General features: G+C 41.7%; 1 protein-coding gene across 1 annotated transcript in view; it reads right to left on the bottom strand.

The window, feature by feature from the left end:
- The window catches only part of LOC131254737 (uncharacterized), a 49,522-nt gene extending 27,439 nt beyond the window's left edge, over nt 1-22,083 (bottom strand). Inside the window, exons 1-3 of the mRNA XM_058255454.1 lie at nt 21,584-22,083; nt 2,063-2,185; nt 1,788-1,884 (exon numbers count right to left, since the gene is read on the bottom strand). Of these exons, the coding sequence (XP_058111437.1) occupies nt 1,788-1,884; nt 2,063-2,185; nt 21,584-21,921 (558 nt within the window). The 5' untranslated portion in view covers nt 21,922-22,083. The remainder of the gene's footprint in view (nt 1-1,787; nt 1,885-2,062; nt 2,186-21,583) is intronic.
- Nucleotides 22,084-25,543: the final 3,460 nt, after the last annotated feature.

Raw genomic sequence — 25,543 nt, 5'->3', positions numbered from 1 at the left:
AGTCTTTTTTATTCATGGAAGATTACTAAAATTTCTGCGTTTTTCTGCTCTAAATTTCTGAGTTGTGGAGATTCAATTGGGTGTGAAACCCTCTATTCCTCAAAGGGCTGACTACTGTGGTGCGAAGTCACATCTATCCCGATTCGTCCACACCTTCTACCATCCATATTTCTCCTCCTACAATCATCTACGCTTCAAATCCATCCTCTCTTATAGCCGTTTTTCTTTCTACAGCAAATTTCCAGAATCTGGCCCTGCAAAAGGGTTGAAACTTCGGCAGAGCACCACGCACAGACTGTGCATCGGATCAGGCTGAAATTTGGAGGTTTTGTGGCCACCCGTGGCCGACTAGGGCCCAACTGGTGGGCCCCACACACGCGCTGGCCTTCACCGTTGTCCACACGTGTGACACTTCTCTGGTTCGTCTCTCCTCTCTTTCACCCCTCTTTCACCCTAAATCCCTAACCCTAACCCTAAATTACTCAAATCCCCAATTTTATGCCCTTTCTTCAACCTTAGGGTTCTCCGAATTGAAATCTATGAACCCCTTGGATTGGGGAATTATTTTTGTGCATGTGTGGATGAATTTGCCCTCCTTTGATTATTGTTTGGTTTATAATTTTGATTGATCCAACCCTGGCTTGTGTAGGCTTGAGCCTGCATAGATCCCCCTTGATTGAATGCTTGAACTTTTGTGTGGGATATGGAATTTTGTGTAATTGTTTCTGAACTAATGTGATCTAAAGCCTGAATATCTTACACATCATATTTGAATTTCATGTCCTGCATCAAAGGGCCATGACCTCAATTAGACCATCCTGTTGCCCTTTAAGAGCCTTCAACTTATACCAACTCACTCGTAACCAGCGCAATTCTTGGTCCCCATTGCACATGACCAAACCATCTAAGTGTACTTTCCCTCATCTTGTTACCTATTGGTGTTACTCCTAAATTCCCTTGAATGTATACATTTCTAACTCTATACTAGTCTTGCCACTCATCCATCTCAATTCTCAACATCCTCATTTCAACTACACTCATCCATGGACATATTGTTCCTTAACTACCCGACACTATCCCATAAAGGATGGGTAATCTTATAGTCATCCTATAAAATTTCCCTTTCTGTTTGAGTGGCACAAGACGATCACATAAAACTCTAGAGGCAACATCCTTCTCAATCTCTCCACAGTAATGAACTATCGTCCCGAGATAACAAAAGTGGTCATTTTGAGAAACTTATCGGTCGGCAATATTTACTAGTTCCGCATTCACACTCCTATTGTTTCTAAAATTGCACCGTGTATACTCTTAGTCCGACTAATTTCAAATACTTTAGATTCTAAAATACCAATCCATAAATCTAGTTTTGTGTTTATGCCTTCCCTCATCTTGTTGATCAAAACCATGCCATCTTCAAACAACATATAGCATGGGATCTCTTCTACAAACAACATACACCACCAATCTCGGTTTTTTAAATTGTCCTTAAATTTGTTTTTATTTTTTTAATAAAACGTGTTTTATTGGAGAGGAAAACATGTTTAATTCAATTTGCCCCCCAAAAAAATGCCTATCTTTTGAAATATAGGGGTTTTAAACAACTAATCCATTATACAGGTATTTTTCAAAAATATGAAATTTAAAAAGGAGTTTTGCTAACTAAGACCCCATTTCATTTTGATAATAGAGTTTGACAAGAGAGAAGAAATATAATTCCTATAATTTTGTTTCAGTTAGAAGCATAGTAAACAGAGTATGTGGAGCACCGGGGCATTGTAACTAACCTCTCCCATGGCAAGAACATCCAATGCATCCTTATACTTTTGTTTCTTTATCAGCTGTTTAGCATTTGCATGAAGCATCAAACCCATCATCACTCCCCTGTGAAATATTGGTCAACTTTCAGTACATGAGTTAGACATGCCATAAACAAAACCACCTGCTTTCAGAACAATAAATGATCGAGGGTTCGAGCCCATAGCTCAATGGTAGACAGTGCATTTCAATACTGAGGTCTCTAGTTCGAGCCCCGTTTAATATAGGATTGGTAAAATCATACCGCTGATCATTCTCAGATCCCAACTGTACTTTCTGCCCACTCTGATCTTCAAGCTCTATATTGAAATCTTCCACTGGTAGTGAACCATCTACATGCCTCTTGGCCAGCGCATCAGCAGCAGCCCTGTTAATACCAATGTTTCATCAGGTTAAATTATCCAAAAGAAACGGCACGTAAATAAAATTGGGTAACAAGATAAGGAAAAGTAGACTTAGATGGTTAAGCCATGTGCAAGGAGACCAAAAACTACAACAATTAGGAGTGAGTTGGGTCAAGTCGAAGGCTCTAAAAGGGCAAGGGGAGGGCCCAAATGATGTTGGTGGAGGTGGTAAGAGGGCCTATGGTTTATTTGAGGATATGGTACATGAGGGGTGCCATAATGGCCATTACAGGGCCATAAATGCTATTACATAATGATAACGGTGGCAAACGTTACACGTTACGGGGTCATAACAGTTGTTATGAAAAAAATCACCCGTAACAGCCATTACACCCCCCAGAAAGGCCATAGAGGCCCCATAACAGTCCATTGCGGGGCAAATATAGGTTTTTTAAGTTTTTATTTTATTTTTCAATAATAATAATAAAAATAAAAGTGAGAGAGAGAGAGAGAGAGAGAGAGAGAGAGAGACCGTAATGGCTGTTACAGCCCGTATCGTAAATGCAACGGTGGTGGCCGTTACAGCCACTGTTACTGTTACGGAATACCTTGTACATGATAGAGTGGAATGGTCATAGTCAGATGAACTTCAGGTTTACATACATTGTTCCAGTTTTATTATTGGACTTCTTCAGTTCAGAATTCAAGGGAATTTTATTTCTCTGTTTGAATAATTCTCTTAGTTTCAGACTTTCAGTGTGCCTCAATGAGATATTAAAAATGGTTTGACATGTTAATAGAGGAAATCAGTTCAAGATCTCATCTTTGCATCTGTTCATCAAGGTTGCATGCCAGGATCCATCCCATATTCCTATAGCTGACGGCAAGAAAATGTGTTAGCCTGCACACAAGTATGTTATGCGGTGTGGTCATTGAGCATAATATTTTTCATTGGCCGAAGAGTTAGCTGGTCAGCTGGATTCAAAGGCAGACTTCTGGTTCACTAAGTATTGTGCCAATCTCTTATGCAAAGTGGGTGGAATGTCCACAGACCCGTATCTTATTATGGAAAGAATACCAATAGATGAGAATCAAAAGAGGAAAACAATGGTAGCAGTTATCTTTGTGAAGATATTTATTGCTGCATCCAGCCCACCTGTACACAGTTTTTGCACGAGGAAATCCAAGAATGAAACCCCACACGTTGTCCAACACTAACCCAGACCATAGGAAAGATCTGATTGGTCCACCATCCATGTGCCCACAAATCCAATCATCATCATCATCCAAGCCTCATCCCAACTTTGACGTCAACTGCCCACAAATCCAATGGGATTCCTAAGACAATTTTCCAATTCGAACATGTGGCCTACAGATCCAATCAGATGCTTCTGATGATAAACCGATTGAACTTTGGAACCCACGAGTCCAACCATACCAATTGTAAAGACTTCCAATGTCTACACAGACCCTTCAGTTGAGTATTTTTATTACTTAGTAGTTTCCAAACTAACTCTGTATTAGTTTTCCTCTTCTTTTTTCTTTTTTCTTTTTTTTAATTTAGAACTTGCTAAAAGTTTAGTTAGGTAAAATAGGAAAGTCGTTGCAATGTTTAAGTTAAATTAGGACAACCCATGTACGAGGATTTATATAACCAACAGGGCCATACATGTGAGAAAGCTTCTGAATTTGGTTGTTGAAATTAGGCTTCATGAGTTTTTTTTTTTTTTTTTTTTACCTTTCTCTTATTCCTTCAACCGGAAGATAGCTTTCTTCAGATTAATTTTTTTTTTCTAGTATTTGCTTCTAGAAGGCTGTTGGGAATACTTCCACAGTCCCTTTGACCTATTGATCTATCTTGTGTCAAGCCAAGAAGAATTTTATCTCCAAAAATCTGGTTTGGAAAATTCAGATTCTTGTTCCTTTCAATTTTGCCTTACTTTCATCTCCTTGCACCATCAACTTTTAGATTAGAGCAAGTTTGATGGGGACATCACGCGCATACGCGCACGCACGCCGCCCCTTACACACGTACGCCAGAAGGAGGACCCCACCGTCGATCTAGATCGATGACGACGTCCAAAGAGGGCCTCCTAGTTAGGAGACGAAGTTTTGATTCAAAAGAATGGGCCCGACAGTCAAGAAAAGCCCACCATGGGATCTCATGATCGTGACCCACTAGTCGGATTGATTTCATATTTTAGGTTTTGCTTATTATTATTATTTAGAACATCATGCATGCTTTAGATTTCTTTGTTTGGTTTTTATTTTGGTTTACTTCATCGCCAAGTATTAGGTTGCACACATGGCGCGAGTTTTGGGGTTTAGGGTTTTCTTATAAATAGATACCCCTTGTAGCTTTTTTGAGGGATGAAAGATTAATAAAAATTCTGTGTTTTCCTACTCTCCGAGTTGTGAAGCCTAATTAGGTGCGAAGCCCTTCCTTCATTGAAGGGTTAACTACCATGCTGCAAAGCCACCCCATCTTATACCATCCACCCTTCTTATCTCCCATAATCATCTACGCTACAAATCTGTCCTTTATTGCATCAAATTCCCTCTCTCTTCAACAGATTTTCAGAATCTGGCCCTGTAGGAGGGCTAAAACTTTAACGGAGCACCACGCACAAACCGTGCATTGGATCGAGCTACAATTTGGGGGTTTTGGAGTCTATCCCTGGCCGACCAAGACCAAGGTCACCTTTTTCTAAATAGTGGGCCATTGGATCGAGCTACAATTTGGGGGTTTTGGAGTCTATCCCTGGCCGACCAAGACCAAGGTCACCTTTTTCTAAATAGTGGGCCCCACACACGTGCGACCAAAACCAACATCCTATCCCTAGGCAGTCCCACAATCCTTATTCCTAACCTCTAGCCAGCCCTAAATCCAAGTGAGACCCTTGAACAATCCCAAAATCCAAGCCTAGACCCTGTACAGACTTCCCATTGAAATTTTAAACTCTAAAGAGCCTCCAAACCCAACTGTAAACTTTAAATTGTTCCTAAATCCCATTCCTAACCTGAACCCATCTCCAGAACCCCAAAAGAGTCCCAAATACAGCCTACTGTCAAAACAAAAACATTCCCAGCCCTACTTATCCTGATCCCTACTTATTCCCCAATCTGTCCACTTGCAGCCCCGAAATCAGTGCAAACACAAAGCTTATCACAGCTCCCAATGCAACCTGCAAAGACACTCCTAACTGCACCCAAGTCTGTCCCTTGTTCAACCTTATACCAGGCCCTACTGACGTAAAAAGCTGAATGTGTTCATTCACTCTTCCTACTTATCCTATCATATTAATTTCTACTCTACCTTCATAGAGGTATTCTCCGGGGAACATTTAAATCATTCCATGGGATACCTTCCAATCTCCTTATTTGATGATCTCATTGGAAATCATGTAAGGCTACCTATTTGATATAGCTATTTGTGCAGGTATTTTACGATAAAGAAGCAACTAACTCGTGTACAGTCTGTGCACTAATAAACTATAACTATACAATGTGCTATTCTCACGAGTCACTGCATTTATCCGAGTGACCCACAAGCAGCAAAAATCTCTATTTCGCTTGCCTCTATCCTGAACCAAACTGCCAGATAAACCAACCTTCAATTTAATGCACCATCTCCACACACTTTGACCATAATCTGCCTTATTTGTCCACAATCTGTCCTTTCCTTAATATTCAGCCCTAATTTAAGTCCCATCCTGGCGAATTATTAACTCTCAACAAATCCTAGATGGATCTTAATCAATCCCAAACTGTTTTTTATGCAGGGAGCATATTGGCTAAGTTAATATCCACCGTTGATCTTCTGATTGCCCATGATCAGACATTCAAAAGGTCGTGTTTTCAACGCATTAAATGGGGATCACTGTCATTGACCCGGGAGGCCCAATACACATTTGGATCCAGCAAAAGACGAAGATTACTTGTTTAGATGAAGATCTACGCCTTTGACCCAAGAGGACAGATTCGACGATCTAGATTGTTTCAAGCTTTTGCCCAATTGGGCTCATCAAATCCGAGAATGGAGATCATCATGACGTGGGCCACAATCTCAATCGCATTAGGATTAAATTTCAGCACCAATAGACCCTAGAATCAAAACCGATGGACCCTACAACCCAACCATTTGTCCAAATCCCGTTACTTATCTTGTGCCCACTTTTGGAGGATTAAAAGCGTCGAAATGACATGAAAATAGTTTCAATTGAAAGCTTATCGAGTCAGCTTTCAACAAGCCAAAGAAAGCATGAATCCGACAACGTAAGAAGAAGATATGGATGATTTAGTGAACGCCTATTAGGAGTACTGCGATTTCAGCAATCCTTTACCAACTAAAACTCTTTTGCTTATGCATTAGGTCTTATTGGATATTAAGTAGTTTATTCTCATTGGTTGAATGTTTTTTGTTACTTAACTTTCTTCCTATTGGTTTAGAAGAGCGGTACTTTATTGTGATTAGTGGAGGAGAAGTGAATTTGTATTAGTTGGGTTTATTAATAAAAAAGCTCCCTCGCGTAAGAAGCTATAGTTGATTGTTTTATGAAAAACAATTAATGTGCACTTTTTTTGTGTGAGAGTGAGATTATCATTTGCTAAGTCGCTCATAGGGGTGCCGAAATCTTGCTCAATCAACGAATCGCGTTATTGATTTATCTGTCATCATGGTGTCTCATAACGGTTGTTACAGGGCCATAAAGGCCGTTATGTAAAGGTAATGGCGGCAACTGTTACACGTAATGACCCGAAACGGCCGATACAGCCCTCGTAACGGCCCATTATGCCTGCGTAAAAGCTGCAATGGCCCCGTAATGGTCCATTACGAGGCCAATATAAGATTTCAAATTTTTTTTCAATTAAAAAAAAAAAAAAAAAAAAAAAAGACCGTAATGGTCGTTAAAGCCTGTATTGTAAAGGTAACGGTGGTGGTTGTTACCACCACTATCGTTACGAAATGCCTTGTTTGTCATCAACCTATCACCATCATTCCTAACAATGGTTTATGTCATTCTAGACAATACAAACAACTGTCATAAAGTGGTTTCAAAGCAGAGATAGAGCAACCAACTCAGGTACATGTCCCATTTGTCATTGTCGCCATTGTCACTGATTTCACCCATATTAACAGGTATCTCCACCACCACCTCCATCATTGTCCAAACCATTTAAACCGATCATCTACCCTAATGGATCAGACTTCAATCCAAAAGATGGTCTTGACATATAAGGTAGAGATTCGGACCTTAGCAAAGGATCGATCTTTGCCAAGGAGCCTAAAGAGATCAGCTCAATCATCACCGATTCCTACCGCTTGTATGATATAAGCATCAACATTCACCTTCACCTCCCGCTACCATTGTCGATGCCCCTCTGTCACTGACCTTGCACTTGTGTCTTCAAAATCAAATGATCACTATGAGTGCATCATCATCACCTTTGTTCGAGATCTCCAGAGAAAGCAAAACTCGAGGACAAGTTTTTCTCAACCTTGGGAGTTTGATGTAGGGAGCATCTGGGTTAAGTTAATTTACACCATTCACCTTCGTTCGGAGAGAGGAGAGCGAGTATGGAAGAGGAAGAGGGAGGTTGGACAGAAGTTCAGCGTCGCCGTCATCAGGGCGATTCCACCTCTCCGCTTTCTCTCTTTGTGGCCAAAATCCCCTTTTAGCTGCTCAGAAGGAGACATCAGACCTCAGTTCGAAAAGTTTGGAGAAGTTGCAAATGTATACATTCCTAGACTCCAAAACTCGGAGAGGAATAAGGGTTTCAGCTTCGTCAGATTCAAGCAGAGAGAGGTCGCTTCTGCGGCCATGGCGACGCTCCAAGGGTGCAACCTGATGGGCCGAACCATCCTTATCCAACTCGCACATCAAAAAAGGAACATTCGTCATTAGCACAACCCTATCCCCAAATCACATATCCTGTCCCCTGTTTCAACCGGCCATCGAACCATCCCTGGCCTTGCTAGCAATAAATCCCTTGGACCTTCACAACAGCTACCCATATGCTATGATCCCAACCACCCTCTCCCCAAATCCGATCAGGGGTCTCTCCCAATCCATGTTCCATCCTGGATCCCCAACCTTAGGAGGAAAGATCTAGCAAACACCATGATTGGAGAACATTTAGAGAAGGAAACTCGGTCGTCATTAACATCAGCTTCGTTCATACACTTAGAGAATGAAACTTGGTGGCCGATGGGCTCGCCGAGCTGGCCAGCATGGGGGCTTTTGGACACCGTCTTCCTTCAACCAGCTGACCTCCCAAGATCCATTAGAGGCTCCATGTTTCTGGATAATGCTGGTCTGGGCCAGATTAGGCTCTCTAGGCCCAAAATTGGGATCTGATGATCAGTTTCTTTGCAGTCTCTGCCTTCGAGTCACGCTAGAGGCGGATTCTGCCACTTTCGAGCCCATGGCCTCGTCGCTAGTACCATATCAAGCAATCTTCCCTGGGTTTCTCGATTGCCTCCATGATTGCTAGCATATCTCCTACCTCTGTTATTGTGAGCTGGCTGGTTTCAGTTTTTGTAGATTTCTAGCTTGGGTAAAATCATTGGCCATGTCTTGTTGGTTTTGATGGCTTGTGGGCAGTTGTTATGTGGTTGCTAGCTTTGCAGATATGTCGTTCGTCTCCCAGGCAGATTCAGCTACTGCTGAGCTTGGGCAGCTTTGGGTTCATGTTCTTGTTTTGGTCCCCTTGGCAGCTCTTCCTCTGTTTCTTTGGGTGGATTGCCCTTAGTAGTGGACCGATTGCTGTTTCTGGATCTTAGTCTCTATGGGAGGCCTATCGCCTCCTCTTCCTTTTTTCTTACATTTTGCATTCCTTTTCCTTCTTTTATGTCAGTTAGGTAATATAATAGGTGTGGCCCGTTTTTCTTGTGGAGCCCACCCGAATAGCAAAATGTGTACATCCCTCCATTTTTTCAATGAATCATGGGCTTGGTCCCCATTTCTTAAAAATAGATAAATAAATAAAACCTTCATTCGAGCTTTTAGCCCACTTAGGCTCATCGAATCTAAGAAGGGAGATCATCATAAAGTGAGCTATGACCTCAAGCACATTAGGATCAAATTTAAGCCCCCACGGACCGCAAATCAAACCAGTGGACCCCACAGCCCGACCATATGTCCAAATCCCATTAGTTATCTCATGACACACTTTTAGATGGTCAGATAACATCCAAATGACATGAAATTAGTTTCATTTGAAAGCTTATCAAGTCGACTTTCCAATAAGCCAAAGAACACACAAATCTAACACTTTGAAGGAGATATGAATGATTCAATGAACGCCTATCAAGTGTAATGCGATTTCAAGAATCATTCACCTACTACAACTCTTTTGCTTAGGAGTTAGGTCTATATCTATTAGTTACTAGATTAAGTAGTTTATTCCCATTGCTTGAACATTTTGTTACTTATTTCCTGTTGGTTCAGAAGATCTAGACTTTATTTGGATTGAAGGAGAAATGGTGAATTTTTATTGGTTGGGTTTATCAATAAAATAGCTCTCGTATAAGAGGCCATGGTTGATTGTTTTAGGAAAAAAAATTAAGTTGCATTTTTTTTTTTTTTTGTGTATGAGATTGAGATTCTCCTTGTTGAGCCACTCACGGATGTCCAATTTTGAGGTTTTGGTTCTCCATTGTTGAGTCACTCGCAAGGTGTCGAAATCTAGCCCAATCAACATGATTTGTCGCTCGAATTACATTATCGGTTTATCCATCATCGACTTGTTATCATCATCCCAAACGATCATGTGTGTCATTCTAAATGATACAAAAACCCATCTCAAGAGAAGCTAATGCAAAACCTGATTGGTGAGCCCGATAATGTACGAAGAAGATGAGGATCGTCGACGAAGGGAATCCAAGGGAAGACGCCCCTAGATGTTCCAACGGCTTGGATTGGCCTAATGGTGGGACCCAAAGGATAAAAAAGGGTCGAGATCACCTCAAAGCTCCCCTCCCCTATTCAATAAATAAATATAAATCCATTTTTCAAAACTCTAAGTTGGCCTCTACAATGAGAGCCTTCTTTATTTATAATAAAACTTGTTAGTTGTTACAATCTCTCATGGAAGGAACCAATCAAAATACTATGATAAACCAAGGGCCAATAACAAAGAAGATAAAAGTAACTAAAAACACTAATAGTAGTAAGAAGAATGAAAATCATTTTGAGAGTCGTCCATAAGTCAGTGCCTGTTTGGACAAATTTTCGACGACGTACGCAATATGGACAAGTTTCATGGGTGCGGAAAAACTAAGTTTGTTTCCTAGAGATGGGTGGTGGAAGAAGTATTTCCGTGTTTCAGCAAGTTGACCACACCATATGTGGACTGCTCCTCATCAAGAGATGCAACCATTGGGCACCGGAAAAACTAATTCGTCCCACGATTAAAGCTTTGCTTTCAGCTTGGTGCTCCCAAACAGCCTTAATTTGCATATTTGATGAAGGAATGTAGGCGTTTGTAGATCCGGCCTATAAGATCGATCTCAACAACCGATCAACTATGCTAATAGGCATCTCTTGGATAGGGTCGATTCCACTAATTACGGATGGCCGGAATGTCCTTATCATACTCCTTGAGTGGGAGAGAACTCGGCCTTGAGTTTGAATATGCGATGCCCATTTGTAGCGCACATTCTTCGATGGCGGGTTGATGATGTAACTCTCCTTGTTTCATCTCTGATACCACTTGATGACAACCATTTGTATAGTCCAGAATGACAAGAATTATCATTAAGGTCCTAAGGATGACATGACAAGTCAAAAATGAAAACTAACAACAGATAAAACTGATAACACGATCCGAGTGACAAATCACGTTAATCGAGCCAAAGTTCGGCACCTTATGAGCCACTCAATACGGGAATCAAAACCTCAAAATTGGACCTCTACAAGCAGCTCGGCGAGAAGAATCTCAATCTCACACACAGAAAGTGGGAATTGTCTATTCATGGCCAATTGGCAGAAATCTTTGTCAATCATAACAACCTCCATGTAATGCATTGAAATCAATCCAGATGATCCAATCGGCAATCATCCTAGGTCAATCATAACCGCCTAGGTCAATCAGAAATCTTTGTCCGTTACTCAATCCAGATGATCCAATCGGCAGTCATCCTAGGTGAATCATAACAACCTCCATGTAATGCATTGAAATCATGACCTTTTGAACTGTCTATTCATCACCAATTGTAAGACGAACGATGGAGATTAACTTAGCCCAACTGCTCCCTGCATCAGACTATTAGGGTTGAAAAAACTCATCATCAAGTTTTATTTTCTTCAAAGATCTCGAACGAAGATGAGGCACTTGAAGCAATCATCAGTGGTGGAGACACAACATGCAATAGTGGTGACAGAAGGGCAGCGACAGCGGCGGCAAGAGGGTGAAGGTGGATGTTGATGCATGTATTGTTCACGTGGTAGGGATCAGTAATGACTGGCTGATTTCTTCAAGCTCCTTGTCAAAGATCAGTCCTTTGCTAAGGTCCAGATCTCCATCGTGCATATCAAGACCATCTTTTAGATTGAAGAGTTGATCCATTTCAGGTAGATGATCGATTTAAATGGTTTGGACAGTGATGGGCGATAGTTGTGGTGGAAGGCGAAGAAGATAGTAGCAGTGGTGATGGCGAGATAGGACACTGGTACCTGGATCGATCATGTTGGGCACGACTTTGCCCTAATACTTGCTGATGTCAACCGACTTGGCAGGAACCGACAACACACATAACAGAGAATAATGGCTAGCAAAGGGTACCAAGCGGAGGCGCATTAAGGGCTTGGAGATGGCACGGAGGGACCCACAGGACCTACCAAGGGCTTCAGCCCTCTCTCACAGTCACGTATGAGCTATGAAAAAGGAAATCTCAAATTTTTTTTATTCAAGAAACTAGTGCCTAAGGCTTTCTACAGGAGTTTATTTATGAAAAATTTTCTCCTACGTAATGTCTCCTCTTCTGGAAATAAAGAGATTTACACTCTTTACCAATCAAAATCCTTTTCTAATCCTAAGAACCAGTGATAAAAGAGATTAAAATAGCTCAAATAGTAAAAAATAACTCGTGAAAGGAAGGAAAATCATCAAAGGAGACATCCATAAGTTGGTGTGATCTAAAGAGAGAAAATTGTGGGCGGCATGAACGGTAGAAAAACTATTTGCGCATTCACATAGGGATGGGGAAAAAGTTTTTTTTTTTTTTTGCTTTTTAATGAATTCGACCGCCTAACAAGTGACCTATCCCACATACTTCAATTCAATCGCTTGACTTAGACTGCGTTCTAGCAAGGTCCCCAAGAGGTGCAGAATTACCATTTTCCTATTTTGGCAATGCAATCATCCCACACGATGGGCCTACTTTTAGGCCAATGCGATCTTGGTTTGCTTTGTCTGACGGCCTCTAATCATATGTCAAGGGGCTTTTCAACCTTCCAAGTCTGATGATATGGTGAAGGAAGGTGGACTATAGGCTGACCTTATCCATCGGTTGGCTCATGTTTGTAGATTGGCTATGCTAGGAGGCCTCTCTTGGATCGAGTCACTTCCACTACTAGTGGACAACCCGGATGTTCACATCACTCCCCGGGTGGGAGAAAACTCAGCCATGAGTTTGTTTCAATGTACACCCTTGATAAGAGTTGGTGATGTAGTCCATTTAACTTGACAAGTTCTATAAGACCTGTAACCTCGTGAGACCTTACGTACACTTCGACTTCGGCATCGGCATGTTCTTGGTGGACCAAATCAATGAGTTTTGATCGCGACCCTATTTTAGTACCACAACACCCCGAAACTTGTATCCTAGCAACCGCGCGAGCGCTACAATTTCAACGTTGCACGGCACGCCCCATCTCAGTCCCTAGATTAGAAGTTGTTTTGACACAATCTGAGGTGGGTCACGCAATGCACACGGGCCCCACTTGCAAAAATCCCAATGTTGTCAAATCAATCAATCAACTCATCACTTCTTTCTCCCCATTAGTCAAAGTAACCCATGACGCCCATCATGAAACCCATGCCTAGCCATCCCTCTCCTTTCTCTCCCCATTCTAACCCTCCATCTTCTTTTTATTCCCTCCCTATCCTAAAAGTTCTACCACAAAATCCCCTAACTCCTTCTCATTTCTACCATTTTTCTAGCAAGAATAGGGGAAGGTTAAGAGAAAGAAAAAGATTAGGGAGAATTAGGGAGAGATTAAGATAGAAAGAGAGAAAAGAAAGAAAAATTAGGAGATAGTTTAAGAGAAAAGAGAGAGCTTAAGAGAGAATAAGGAGGGATCAAGAGGGTAAGAGAGAGAGAAGAGGAGTGATTAAAGGAGATTAGAGGTGGAGAGCAGCTTGGTGGACCGCCAGATTGTCGATCTGAGCTGATCCAACCATTCATCCTTTGTTGTGAGTACATGGGAGGATCCAAACCCTCCCTTTCTTTGTGATCTTTCAATTTTGGTGGGCCCACAAGGGTGGGACCCACCTTGATCATGTATAAAGTGCATGGTGGACTCCATAATGGCGGGGGCCACCACGATGGCCGGATCTCTTTCCTTCCTTTCCTTCCTTTTCCTTTCTTCTTCCTTATTTCATTTAAAATTATGTTGCGGGGCCCACAAGTAGGCCATGCTGTTGGAGAGCGTGCCCCGCACGCTATCACAGCATGGACCACCTTGTGTGGCCCACCGTGATGTTTATTTGCCATTTAACATATTGATATGGCAATTTTGGATGGTGGGAAACCACCGAAATTGGTTTGATCTAAAGCTCATTGGCCCACAATGACCTGGCCAATCTAATGGATGGAGTGGATTTGTCTAAGTAGACCCCACCACCCCTAAAATGAACCAAGAGAGAGGGAGGGGCAGCAGTCGTGGTTGCTGGATGCAAACAACGTTCAGGGACGCTGCTGCCCAGCAGCAAGTGCGCCTGGGGGAGTGGTGTCCCCATTCGTGGGACCCACCTTGATGTATTTGTTCCATCCACGCCGTCCATCCGCTTCCCCAGATCATTTTGGCCGTTGGGCCCAAAAACAAAGCTGATCCAACTGTCGAGTGGGCCACACCGTAAGGTGCAAGAGACTGGAGAGCCCTTGCGTCAAAAACGCCTTTGCATGGGAAGGTTGGGGTGGGTTTCCACTTGTGGGGCCCACCATGTGTATTTCTTAGATCCTCACCATCCATATGTTTCCCGAATCAAGTTAACCATAGAGCCCAAAAATCAAGCTGATCCAACCATCAAGTGGACCACACCAGAGGCGACGATGGGGCTGGGAGCACTCCCTCACGTCAGCCATACGAACGTGGGGGTGGGGGTGTCCCAATCGTGGACCCCACCTTGGTGTATATGTTTAACCCACACCGTCCATCAACTTCTCCAGATCATTTTAGGGAATGGGCCGAAACATGAGGCAAATCTGAGTCTCGAGTGGGCCGCACGGAGGGGGGTCCCTGTTTGTCCAAATCAGGGCCATTGGACCCCGCTCGAGCTAGCCAAGGCATTGAATGGAGTAGATCACACTCAAGGGGCCCACCTTGATAGGGCATCACAAATATATATATATATAATTTTTATTTTTTTTTTAAAAAAAAAAAAAAGCAATAACAACAACACCTAGCATCAGCAGCGCTGCTGCCAAAGTCCAGACGGGTGGACACCCAGCCAGGGGCATGGATTGGGGCCCACTCGTGGGACCCCTAAGATGCATATGACTTATCCACTCCGTTCATCCGTTTTTCAAGATAATGTTAGGCCATGTGCCCAAAAATCAGGTGGATCCAAATCTCAGGCGGGCTGCACCGAATGGAAAAGTGGGCAGGTTTAAATTTAATTATTAAATCAATTTTAATATTTCTAATTAGTGTATGTATGTAATGTCGACATTATGATTGTATTAAATCTGTTGAGGCATATACTTTGCCTAAAATGATGAAATCCCAAGACTCAGATGGGGCCACAAGCACAGGAACACATCCTAGTGACTAACCATTGATCTATGATCGTCGGTTTACGTTAACAATGATCGGACGGTGCAGATCATCTTGTTAAAGAAATTATAGTGATGTCGTTGATAATCTGATTGTTTTGGGACATCATTAGTGGGTCATGTGCCCAAATAGATTGGTAGCCTAATGGCACACATGTTGTACATGTGGGTGTCCATCCGAGATAGTCCCAGTGGACCCCGTCTTGCTATATGTATTTTATCTATGCCTTACAGGCTATGTGAGGAGCCGATGTTAGTCTAGCATGGGTCACACCACATAGACTTCTATATTTCTAGTAGAGCCTGTCATTTAGCTCTCACTCTTTGTATATGACATGCCAATTAAGGTCGATTATCACATGATATGTCTGATAATATGCTAGTGTATTTGGCCTGATAGGACACATTGATAACATGCTTAGTGTGATGATATCATGCCCATATGCATCATTTGTATGCATGTTGTGGATGACGAGTATTCATAGCATATGCCCTTAGGCTTGAGACATTTAGGGGACTTTATATGAGATAAGGTCGCCCCACATGATTACGCGGCACGCGCATGTTTGGTACATGACTTGGATGGAATGACTCATGCATTTCGCATCCTATATGTCACGAGCACTTTTACACCCTAGCAACATCAGGGTTGTGCCCTCCACAAGCATATCGTGGATAGCCGGATTGGATACCGGAAATATATGTTCTAGCATTAGGGCGCTATGGATGTCCTTGGGTGAAAGTCCCAAATCCTTGTGGTACTAGTAGGATGCTTCAACATCAATATCAAGTGGATGACATGATCGCCCGAGTGCCAAATACTAGTAGGTCATGTCTCCCACTGCATCATGGTCAATTGAAAGGGGGTGTGACCTTATCCGCCCGGGGGTAGGGAGTTATAACTGTAAGCTAGGTTGAGTCTAACCAGCTCGTAAATAGGTCCATTATCGACGAGCCGGGTGGGCATTGGCATACCACTGGAAAGACAGATAGTGAGGTCTTTTCCACTCACTTGGTCATGCACGCGATGGAGCAACAGCCAATGTTAGAGTGTACTAGACCTCGGTGATGTTTCCAAATACCAACCATATTGATACGTAAACTAGTTGAGGATTGGCATATTTACATTGCATCTCTAGCATATGATATTCGTCCTTGCATTGCATAACCTTGGTATAGGTAACAGCATTCATGGAATTGGTAGTTTAGCCCTCCATCATCTTCCGCATACTCTGATATCTGTATTAATGTGATATGCACTGTGCACGCACACACGCACTCTACCGAGCTTCATAGAAAGCTTATGTATGTTTGTTTACGCTGCATGTGATGCTAGGGTGTATTAGCAGCATTGAGCTCAGAGCATGAGCCCGATCTTTTGAGTTTTGGTTATATCTTGTATTTTCTTTCCAGCACTGTACTCAAAGAATATATTAGTGGATATATGGTGATGATGTTTTTGTGACTTGGGTACACTTGTGTTATGTTCCTTTACAACAACAACAATTACAATAATATATATATATATATATAAAAAAACACCCTGTAAATCCTCGTAGGATCCCAGGATCGAAACCTAGCATATGTGACTTGGGATCCGAGAATGGGGTACTACGGAGACTATCGGAAACGGATTCGGCGGCCAAAAATTTTGTGAGTCCAGTTCCCGAGTTTGGGGTGTGACAAGCTCATTCCCTTGAATTTGTTGTGCCATGATATGATGTTCTTGATCAACATGTCACCGTTGTGAATGGTCCTTGTTGAATTCCATAGATCTAACCATTGATCCTTCCATCCAGCCCATAGCACTCACAATCACACAAGCAAAGGTATGAGTATCAAATGATCTAACTGTTGACTCACTAATAACTGCACCAGTCAACTCTTCGAAGGTCGGTTCATCAGAAACCACCACTCTTTTGTCACTTCAATGCGTTCTTCATTGAAAATTAGATCTATACCGAAGCCTATGAACTCATTGAGGTCCTCATTGTAGGCAGGAAGCTTGTCGAAATTTTCAGACCCCTCTAGTGAGGGTTCATCCAAGCGGCAAGTCTCTTGGACCTCTCGTGATGATGTAGCCTGAGAGAGAAGCGAGTTGTCATTCACCTCCATATGCTTAGTTGGAGATGCATTATTTATGGGATGCAAGACAGGCCTGCAATCACCATTCTTGAAGATATACATGTTTGTGTGCCCATTGTGTATGGCATGGCGATCGTATTGCCATGGACAACCCAACTAGAGGTGATAGGTGTCCATTGCGACAACATCGCACCACACATCATCAAAATATTTTTATTACGGGCTGTCATCGATTCCTGTCATCGATTCTAGCCCACTTTCAGAACCTTCACCACAGGGCAATTTTACCCTACAATATGACTCCAAACAGCCCCACTTCCCATCCCTTTTGAACCTAAAACAGCTCCTAATCTGGCCCAGTTTGGAGGTGGGGTGTATGGATGCTAGCTAAAGTTTTGCAAAAGTCCAGGACTTAGTTATGAGGATCAAGAAGATTCAAATTGGATACAAGGGAAGAAGACTCCCTTGATGGATTATATGAGAAAGTAGGAAGTAGAGCTTTAACAATTTTGTACGTGAGACTCAATCTTAACTCCCTCCTTTATGACTGACACCATAGAAGTATTAGTTTGGCATTTATTTGAATAATTTATGCCTAATCATAACAGACATTATATGCGTATCATTCATCTTCCATGTTAAGTTATTGATAATTAAAAAAAAGTATAGAACATCAACAATAGTTTATATTTTGAATCTAATAACCATTAGCCTTATTAGAGCAATATAGGAACCAAAAGTGAGAGTAAAAGTATCTAACTAAAGAAGGAACAAAGTCTTAGGGCCTGTTTGAATGACACCCAATTTTTATCTGCCTGCACAACTGTCACTTCTGAAAGAGAGCAAAAGAATTTGAACTTTGAAGTGATGACTTTCCACCAGCCTGCACATGTGTCAACAGTTGGTACATGTGTGGAATAAAAGTCCCAGGGTTACATGAATTGTGGGCCACTTGGGTATGTGGTATGGGATGGGTACGAGGTATGCTACTTCCTCCAATACATGGTACACTATGGGAAGGATCATGTCTATCACCCCAATAACTACACTGTGTATGCAATATATTTTTATACATGAAATCGTATTGCAATTGTATATGAAACGATGATGTTATCATTACAGATCTTGCATGCTTAGTGTTATATTATATAATTGAACAAATAAAAGTATAAGTTTCTATACTGTAAATATAAATTTGAATTAACTCAATCAATAGTAGAATATAGAGCCATAATTTCAGGTCACCAAAAAATAGTGATCTAGATCGATGACCCATAATCCAGATTGCTTAATCCAGAACGGAAAACGTGCAGGGTTTCATGTTTTAGGTAACATTGTACAGTCCACTGTAGCATGCCATGTCTCAAAAATCAGGCATATCCATTGTTTAGGTAAGCCACACAAGTAGCGTAAATCTGGAAAGGTTGGTTACATTCCAAAGAGGCAGTGACAGCTCTCACTCAGTTACACCAGTCTGTTGATAATGAGTTAGAATCATTTTCTACATGTCACCCAAATGGGCCCTTAGTTTTATGCTTGTTTATCTAATGTGCCTAACACAAGAAGTACACATTATCAAAATACCAACCAATCTTCCAGTTGATCAAACAACAAACTTCTTTTTGTTTAGCAAAATAAAATTTTCTCAAAAGGAAAATGAAAACTATCAGGAAATTTTCAGATCAGTCATACTACTAATAGGCAAGGTGATAATGCCCATTACAACGGGTGGGGTCACTCTATGTGGGATTATGTAATGGGAAAAAAAAAGGCCTGTTAATTAAAACCATTCTTTTAAAATGACTGTTATTTTCTCAATAATAGCTTTTATTGAACCAAGTATTTATTGCTACTTATGCGGAATGTTTTTAGATAGAATAACATTAGCTACGGTACACAACTAAATGCTTTTCTAGGTACTCTTGGGCAATATATTCTGTATTTTCATTTTCCTGATTCCCAACAGTCATTTCCCATACATAACAGCAAGACTAGTCAGCCATTATAAGGTCATAATACCATTTTTTTTAAATCTTGCATGTAGGAACATATTCCATGACCTAACACCTCATGTTGGATTAAACATCCATGCACCAAGAAACAAAAAGATAACATCAATTGTGATTCTAAGAATGACAAAACCACTTACCAATTATACACCACTACTACTACAAAAAAAAAAGAAAAAAAGAAAAAAAAAAGAGAGAGAGAGATCGCACCAAGTATCCTACAAGAAGCAAAACACAGTGTAGGCTAATAAAAGATAACAAAAAGATAACAAAACTATGGAGTATAGGAGATAATACATGATGATTTCCCACTTAGTTGCACAAACTTTTCAGAATTGCGCTCCTCCCCTGCCACTCATTTTTAATAGGTACTAACATTTTGAAATAGACGCATAAAGCTACCACACCCGAAGCTGTTGCCAATTCACGCTTCGCTCAACTACAATTTCTCATAGTAAAGCTCCAAAACAAAGAAACAAAGAGCCCAACCATAATGCGTTGATTAACTAACTCACCACCATTTCAAAATCAAGCATCCATCATCTTCTTTAACCAAAAGATCTCCTAAACCAATTTGCACAAACAAGGACACTAGAAACCATGCCGCAAAATCAAGGCAATAGTCAAAGTAAGAGAAACGACATGGACCCGCAGACCCTTCTAACTGCAAACAAACTAGCCTCCTTTTGGCATGGTAAAGAGGGCACACCCATTTGTGATGCCAACTTGTTTCCATGAGGATGACCCACTTTACAATATCAATCTTTCTTTCTCAGTCAGAGAGTCCTGAGTCTTCTGAATGTGTAATATCAAAAACAAGATATCTTTTTGAGGAACAATCAAAACCATGCTAAGTTTTTTTTTTTTTTTTTCTCTTATTCTTTTTTGTGATAATGATACACAGCATCTGCTTCATTTTCGGGTTACATCCGCCAAACCTTATTATTATCAAAAGTGCAGCTAATTCCACTCGTGCCTCTACATGCACACACACATGCCAACATTACCACGTGTGGGAGATCCAAGACTAGGAATGTGGCACATGTTGGTGCAACTGCTTACATGCGTAATAGCAAAACTCTAGAATCAAACTCCAACAAACAAGGTCCTCAATTGCAAGAACAGGCACTCAAAATTGGTTTCTCATAAGCCTTAAAATAGCATGAACTCAATCATCAAGAGTCAAGATTGTACTCATATATCTAGGCTGCGTTTGGATGTACAATTGAATTGAATTGCACACATTCAATTCAATCAAGAAGGAGCAATAAAAATTCACCATGTTTCCTAGTATTTATAATGAGGAAGCACACCTCAAATTTCAAATGGACTCCTTCCAAGTCCAATTAAATGGTGCAACCCAGTTATCGAGTCGATGAGATCTCGATACCGAAATTGATAAAAATTAAAATACACACACACACTCACAAGAACAATGGAGCAGAGAGACAGAGAACTTTATTGATGCCAACCGAAAACTCACACTTAGAAAATAATTCAAAATCACTAACTCCTATACCACCACCCCTTTTATAGATCCTAACTAAGAGATTGATTTTAAATCAGTCACAATTTATTCTAAACCAATTTAATCTTCCTTAATATGGTAAAAGCCTAATAAAAAGCAAACGAGGAAAGTAATTATATCTCTAAAACCAACCCATATCTTCAATCATACTAATTATATCCCCTTCATATCTTCACTCACATCAATCAAATCTTCAATCACATCTTTAATAATCATCCCAAAAATCAGCAAATATTGGGCATACAGTGGGCTATGGGCCTACGTCATTGACAGGCCCTACAATGGGCCTAGATGGGCTGTGGACCATAGTGCATCCTAACGCGCCCTTAGCCGAGAGTACCTACAGTGCGCTCAGTACAGCAACCCAACTGCTGATATGATGGGTCTCACAACGGATGGTCCATTGACGAAAAAGCTCTGGGTTCGAAGCTCCTATCCATCGAATCATTGGCGTTTTTCTGTTGAATGTCAACTGTTGCAGTACTTTATTTGCTCACACTCTATTTACTGCACACATATAGAAGGGTAGTGATTGTCCTCATCTGGGAGATTTTGGTGCATGGGTCATGTAAAGTGGGTCCTATTGTTGTTGCTTGTAAAAAAAAAAAAGAAAAAAAGTGGGTCCTATTGTATCAAAGGTTTGGATAGGTGAACCGTAGGCCCACTTTTACAAACTGAAAACCTAAGCGTACTGTACAAACACTCTAGTATGATGCCTCTATATGAAAATTCAAGTAAATTCAACATAAAATAAGACCAACCAAACATCCAATTATAAAATTGCAATCCAAAATCTTGCCTGATCCTCGCAAGCCTGCGGGAGCGCTCGGCCTCCGCCATCAGCTCGTCCTTCAACGCCTTTCCATGATCAGCGGCGACACGACTGGCCAGGATCTTGGAATTGTTCTTGAGGCCCAATTCGACCAAGTACTGAGTCACATCTCCATCCTTTAGGATCTTTCCGCCACAGATGAGATTGATGCAGTCGGGGCCGCAGTTCGATCGGTCTGCAATCGCTTGCCGAAGCATCGGGAGTGTCCAGGATTGTAATTGGACTTCTAGGATGCCAGACCAGGCTCCAGCTATCTTGACCCTCGATGTTTGGGAGGCGTTGGATGAAGGCTCTGATTCTTCCATGGAAGAGAGAGAGAGAGGGAAGGCTGGGAAGAGATCGAATTCAAAAAGACTGTTGGATTTTGGAGTCTGATGGAGAGACTGAGACGAGGATGAAAATTTTTATAAACATCGAGTATTTGATAGTCCGGCTGCGTAACGCTTGATACGCAGGCACCCAGAAATCGCACCCGATGCACACACGTTAAACGTTAAACGTTAAACGGACTAAATTGTAGGACTTACTTTGGTTTAGACTCAGTCCAAAAATCTGATTGGGAGAACAATCCCAACGCACTTGTTTGCTGAAATAGGACCCTTGGATATTTTGATTTTAACCGTCCATAAATTAATCATGATACATCTAAACAGGGACCTACCATCGGTAGGGTGGGCCCCACATATACAAACTGATAAATCAAGTGAATCGAGTATACCGTGCCAGAGCGTGTACAAGTCAGCTAATGCACACGCATGTAGATACCCTGTCACAAGAACCAGATTTGTCCACGAATCAGGTGGGCCACAATTAAGTGAAGAAATGTACAGTTGTAAAAAAATCAGCCGAAGCTTTCTGACCCGTCGATTGGCCCACTTTTATCATCTGGTGGTAACATATCTAGTCAACCTGATGGATGGCCTGGATATTTCACGTGTACATTACGCTGGTATCGCGTAGTGAGAGGATTCGGTGATAACCCGGACTCACCCAAGATGGTGCGGCCCTTGCCGTGGGGCCATTTTGATGTATCTATTCTATATCCACACCGTCCATCAGTTTTCCAGATTATTTTAGGTAAAGATACCAAAAATGAAGAAGATCCAGATCTCAGCTGTATCATACTTTAGAAAACAGTGGTGATTGAATGACTACCATTAAAGCCTTTTTAGGGCCACTTTGATGTTTCCTTAGTGTTTATTTTACATCCAATCTGTTGATAAGGTCACATAAACCTGGATGAAGGAAATATATATATATATATATATATATATATATCATCTTGATCCAAAAATTTCGTGGCCCATTAATAATCAATCACCATTGTTTCCTATGCTATGGTTCACCTGATAATTGGATCTGCTTCATTTTTGGAATAATTCCCTAAAATGATCTGGAAAATGGGCGGACGGTGTGGATTCAGAATACATGCATCAAGGTGGGCCCCACGTTAAGGGCCACACCGTCTTTTGTGAGTCCGGGGTCGCACCAAATCCGCTCTATGTTGGCAGAGGGCGCGACTTGGTGGTACCGCGGAGTAGTGATGTGGGTGGTACCCTAACTGTGGGGCCCACATTGATATATACATTATATATCTACGGTGTCCATACGTTTTTCCAACGTATTTCATACTGTGCTTCCAAAACTTAAGCATATAAAAATCTCGAGTTGACCACACCAAAGGAAACATTGGTGATTGAATTCTCACAATTAAAAACTTCCTAGAGTCCAATATAATGTTTATTTTCCATCCAAGCTTTTTATTAGGTCACAAAGACCTGGATGAAGCTAAAACACAAATATCAGCTCGATCTAAAACTTTGGTGGCCCATAAAAAGTTTTTAATAGTTATTCACTTCGGTTTCCTGTGGTATGGTCCACCTTAGACTTGTATATACCGCGTTTGTGGCCTCAAGCCATAAAATGAGTTGGCAAAACGGATGGACGGCGTAGATATACAACGCATACATCGAAGTGGGGCTCACGGTCAAGGTACCACCCATATCGCTGGTTCCGGAGTACAGCCCACTCGCGTCCGCTGGCACATGTGCTGCTGACTTATACACGCGTGTGGCTTAGCAAGGCGCCACCGTGTATACCGTCGGGTTCGAAAAGTCCAAGGAATTCGTCTTTGGAAAATACGAAAGATACTCGCGACTCACCGAGAGATGCAGCACGCATGTGACAGATCCCAGGCTTTCGTCGGACGAGATCAACGTGTCCGGAAATCAATTCGTTGGGTTTATTATAAAATAGACGGTTAAGATCTCATGTTTATCTTCCACGTGGGCGCAATTTCGCCACTCGCATTCATGCGAGTAACTTGGAGCTGTTTTACTTGGACGCGGATTTCCTGCGAAAGGCTTTTGCAGGAAGTTCCTGCGCTGGGATATAAAGCGGGGTCCACCGTGATGTTTATTAGAAATCCAACCCGTCCATCCTTTTTTTGAGCTCCTTTTAGGACATGTGGCCAAAAATGAGTAGGATCCAACACTAGAGTGGGCCATATGAGATGAAACAGTGGTGAAAGGAATTCCTACCGTTGAAACCTTTCTAGGCTCCACCTTGATGTTTATATTCCATCCAAACCATTTATAAGGTCATTTTCATTGGGTTGAAGTAAAAATACCAAAAATTAGACCAATACAAAACTTTTATGGCCATATAAATGTTTCAACGGTGGTCACTAAATCTCCACTTTTTACTCTCGTGTGGCCCATTTGAGTTTTGGATACACCTTAATTTTTGGCCGCATGTTCTAAAATGAGCTCTTAAAACAGATGGACGGAGAGGCTTTCTCACAAACATCGCAATGGGCCCCACCCAAATTCCTTGCGCAGGAACTTCCGCGTCCGCTTTACTAGCCCATTGCTTACTTTCCCGGGAGATGATACGGTGGAGCCGAGGAACCGTAACATGATAGAGCCATCTCTCCACCAAAGACGTGGCCCGGTGAAATGCAAATCAGGTCCGTCCATATGCAGGATCCTGAAATGAACGGTTTATTCCTTAAAATTCACTCTTATCAAATAATTATATTATCTGATCCGTATCCATTAAAGTGACGGTGGCAAACATAAACATTGAATGGTCAGGTTAGCAATGGAATAAACTATAAAAAAAGTAACCGATAGGATTTTATTCCTAGAATGTAAAACATCCGTTCTGATGAAATTTATGAGTGGACCCGATCGATAAATATCCATTCCATGTATCCTCTGGAGAGATGGCACTACCATATTCCGGTTCTTCCGGTTGTAACATATCATCTACCCCCTGTCTGTGCTTTTCTTTTCTTTTTTATAAGGATTAAACTATGGTGTTCTTCACTTCCTGGACAACATTTTAAACGGTGGCAACTCAGCCACCATGGCATTCAGAAAGTTAATCCAGACCGTTCCATACGTGGGGCATATTTTAGATGGAGCATATCTCTAAAATTCTACTGGTTGAATGATTCAAAGCTACTGGTAGCCATCAATGGTCAGTCACAAGATAAAAGTCCACGGACCAAATTCAAAGTAAATAATCGTATGGTTGAGATCATCCGATCACTATAGTCTAATTTCTTTGCTCTGTACAAACTGGGGCCCACGATTTGGTCGGATTGATCCATACCTTACGTGTACAGCAGTGGAGTTGCCTCTGTTTGACAAACGGTGGGGCCGACTACAACCGACTCATCCCATCCTCCTTTTCCGTTCGAGGACTTGCTTTTAGTTGCCTTCACGTCCAAGAAAAAGATGACGATTGCTCATGTGCGCCCCGGGGACTATCCGCAAGGGCAATGGAATTTGCGCCCTGCCATCTTTCCTTTGACATGGACCGTTTGAATGGGAGCGGATGAGGTGTTTCCCGGGAAACACTTTATTGGGTGTTACCCTTACCCTGTGGGGCCACCTTGATGAATTTGTTGTATATCCATGC

Source organism: Magnolia sinica, chromosome 9 (assembly GCF_029962835.1).
Source record: "Magnolia sinica isolate HGM2019 chromosome 9, MsV1, whole genome shotgun sequence".
NCBI lineage: Eukaryota > Viridiplantae > Streptophyta > Magnoliopsida > Magnoliales > Magnoliaceae > Magnolia > Magnolia sinica.
Note: the sequence above shows the minus strand (reverse complement) of the source record. Positions and strands in the feature narration are given on the sequence as shown.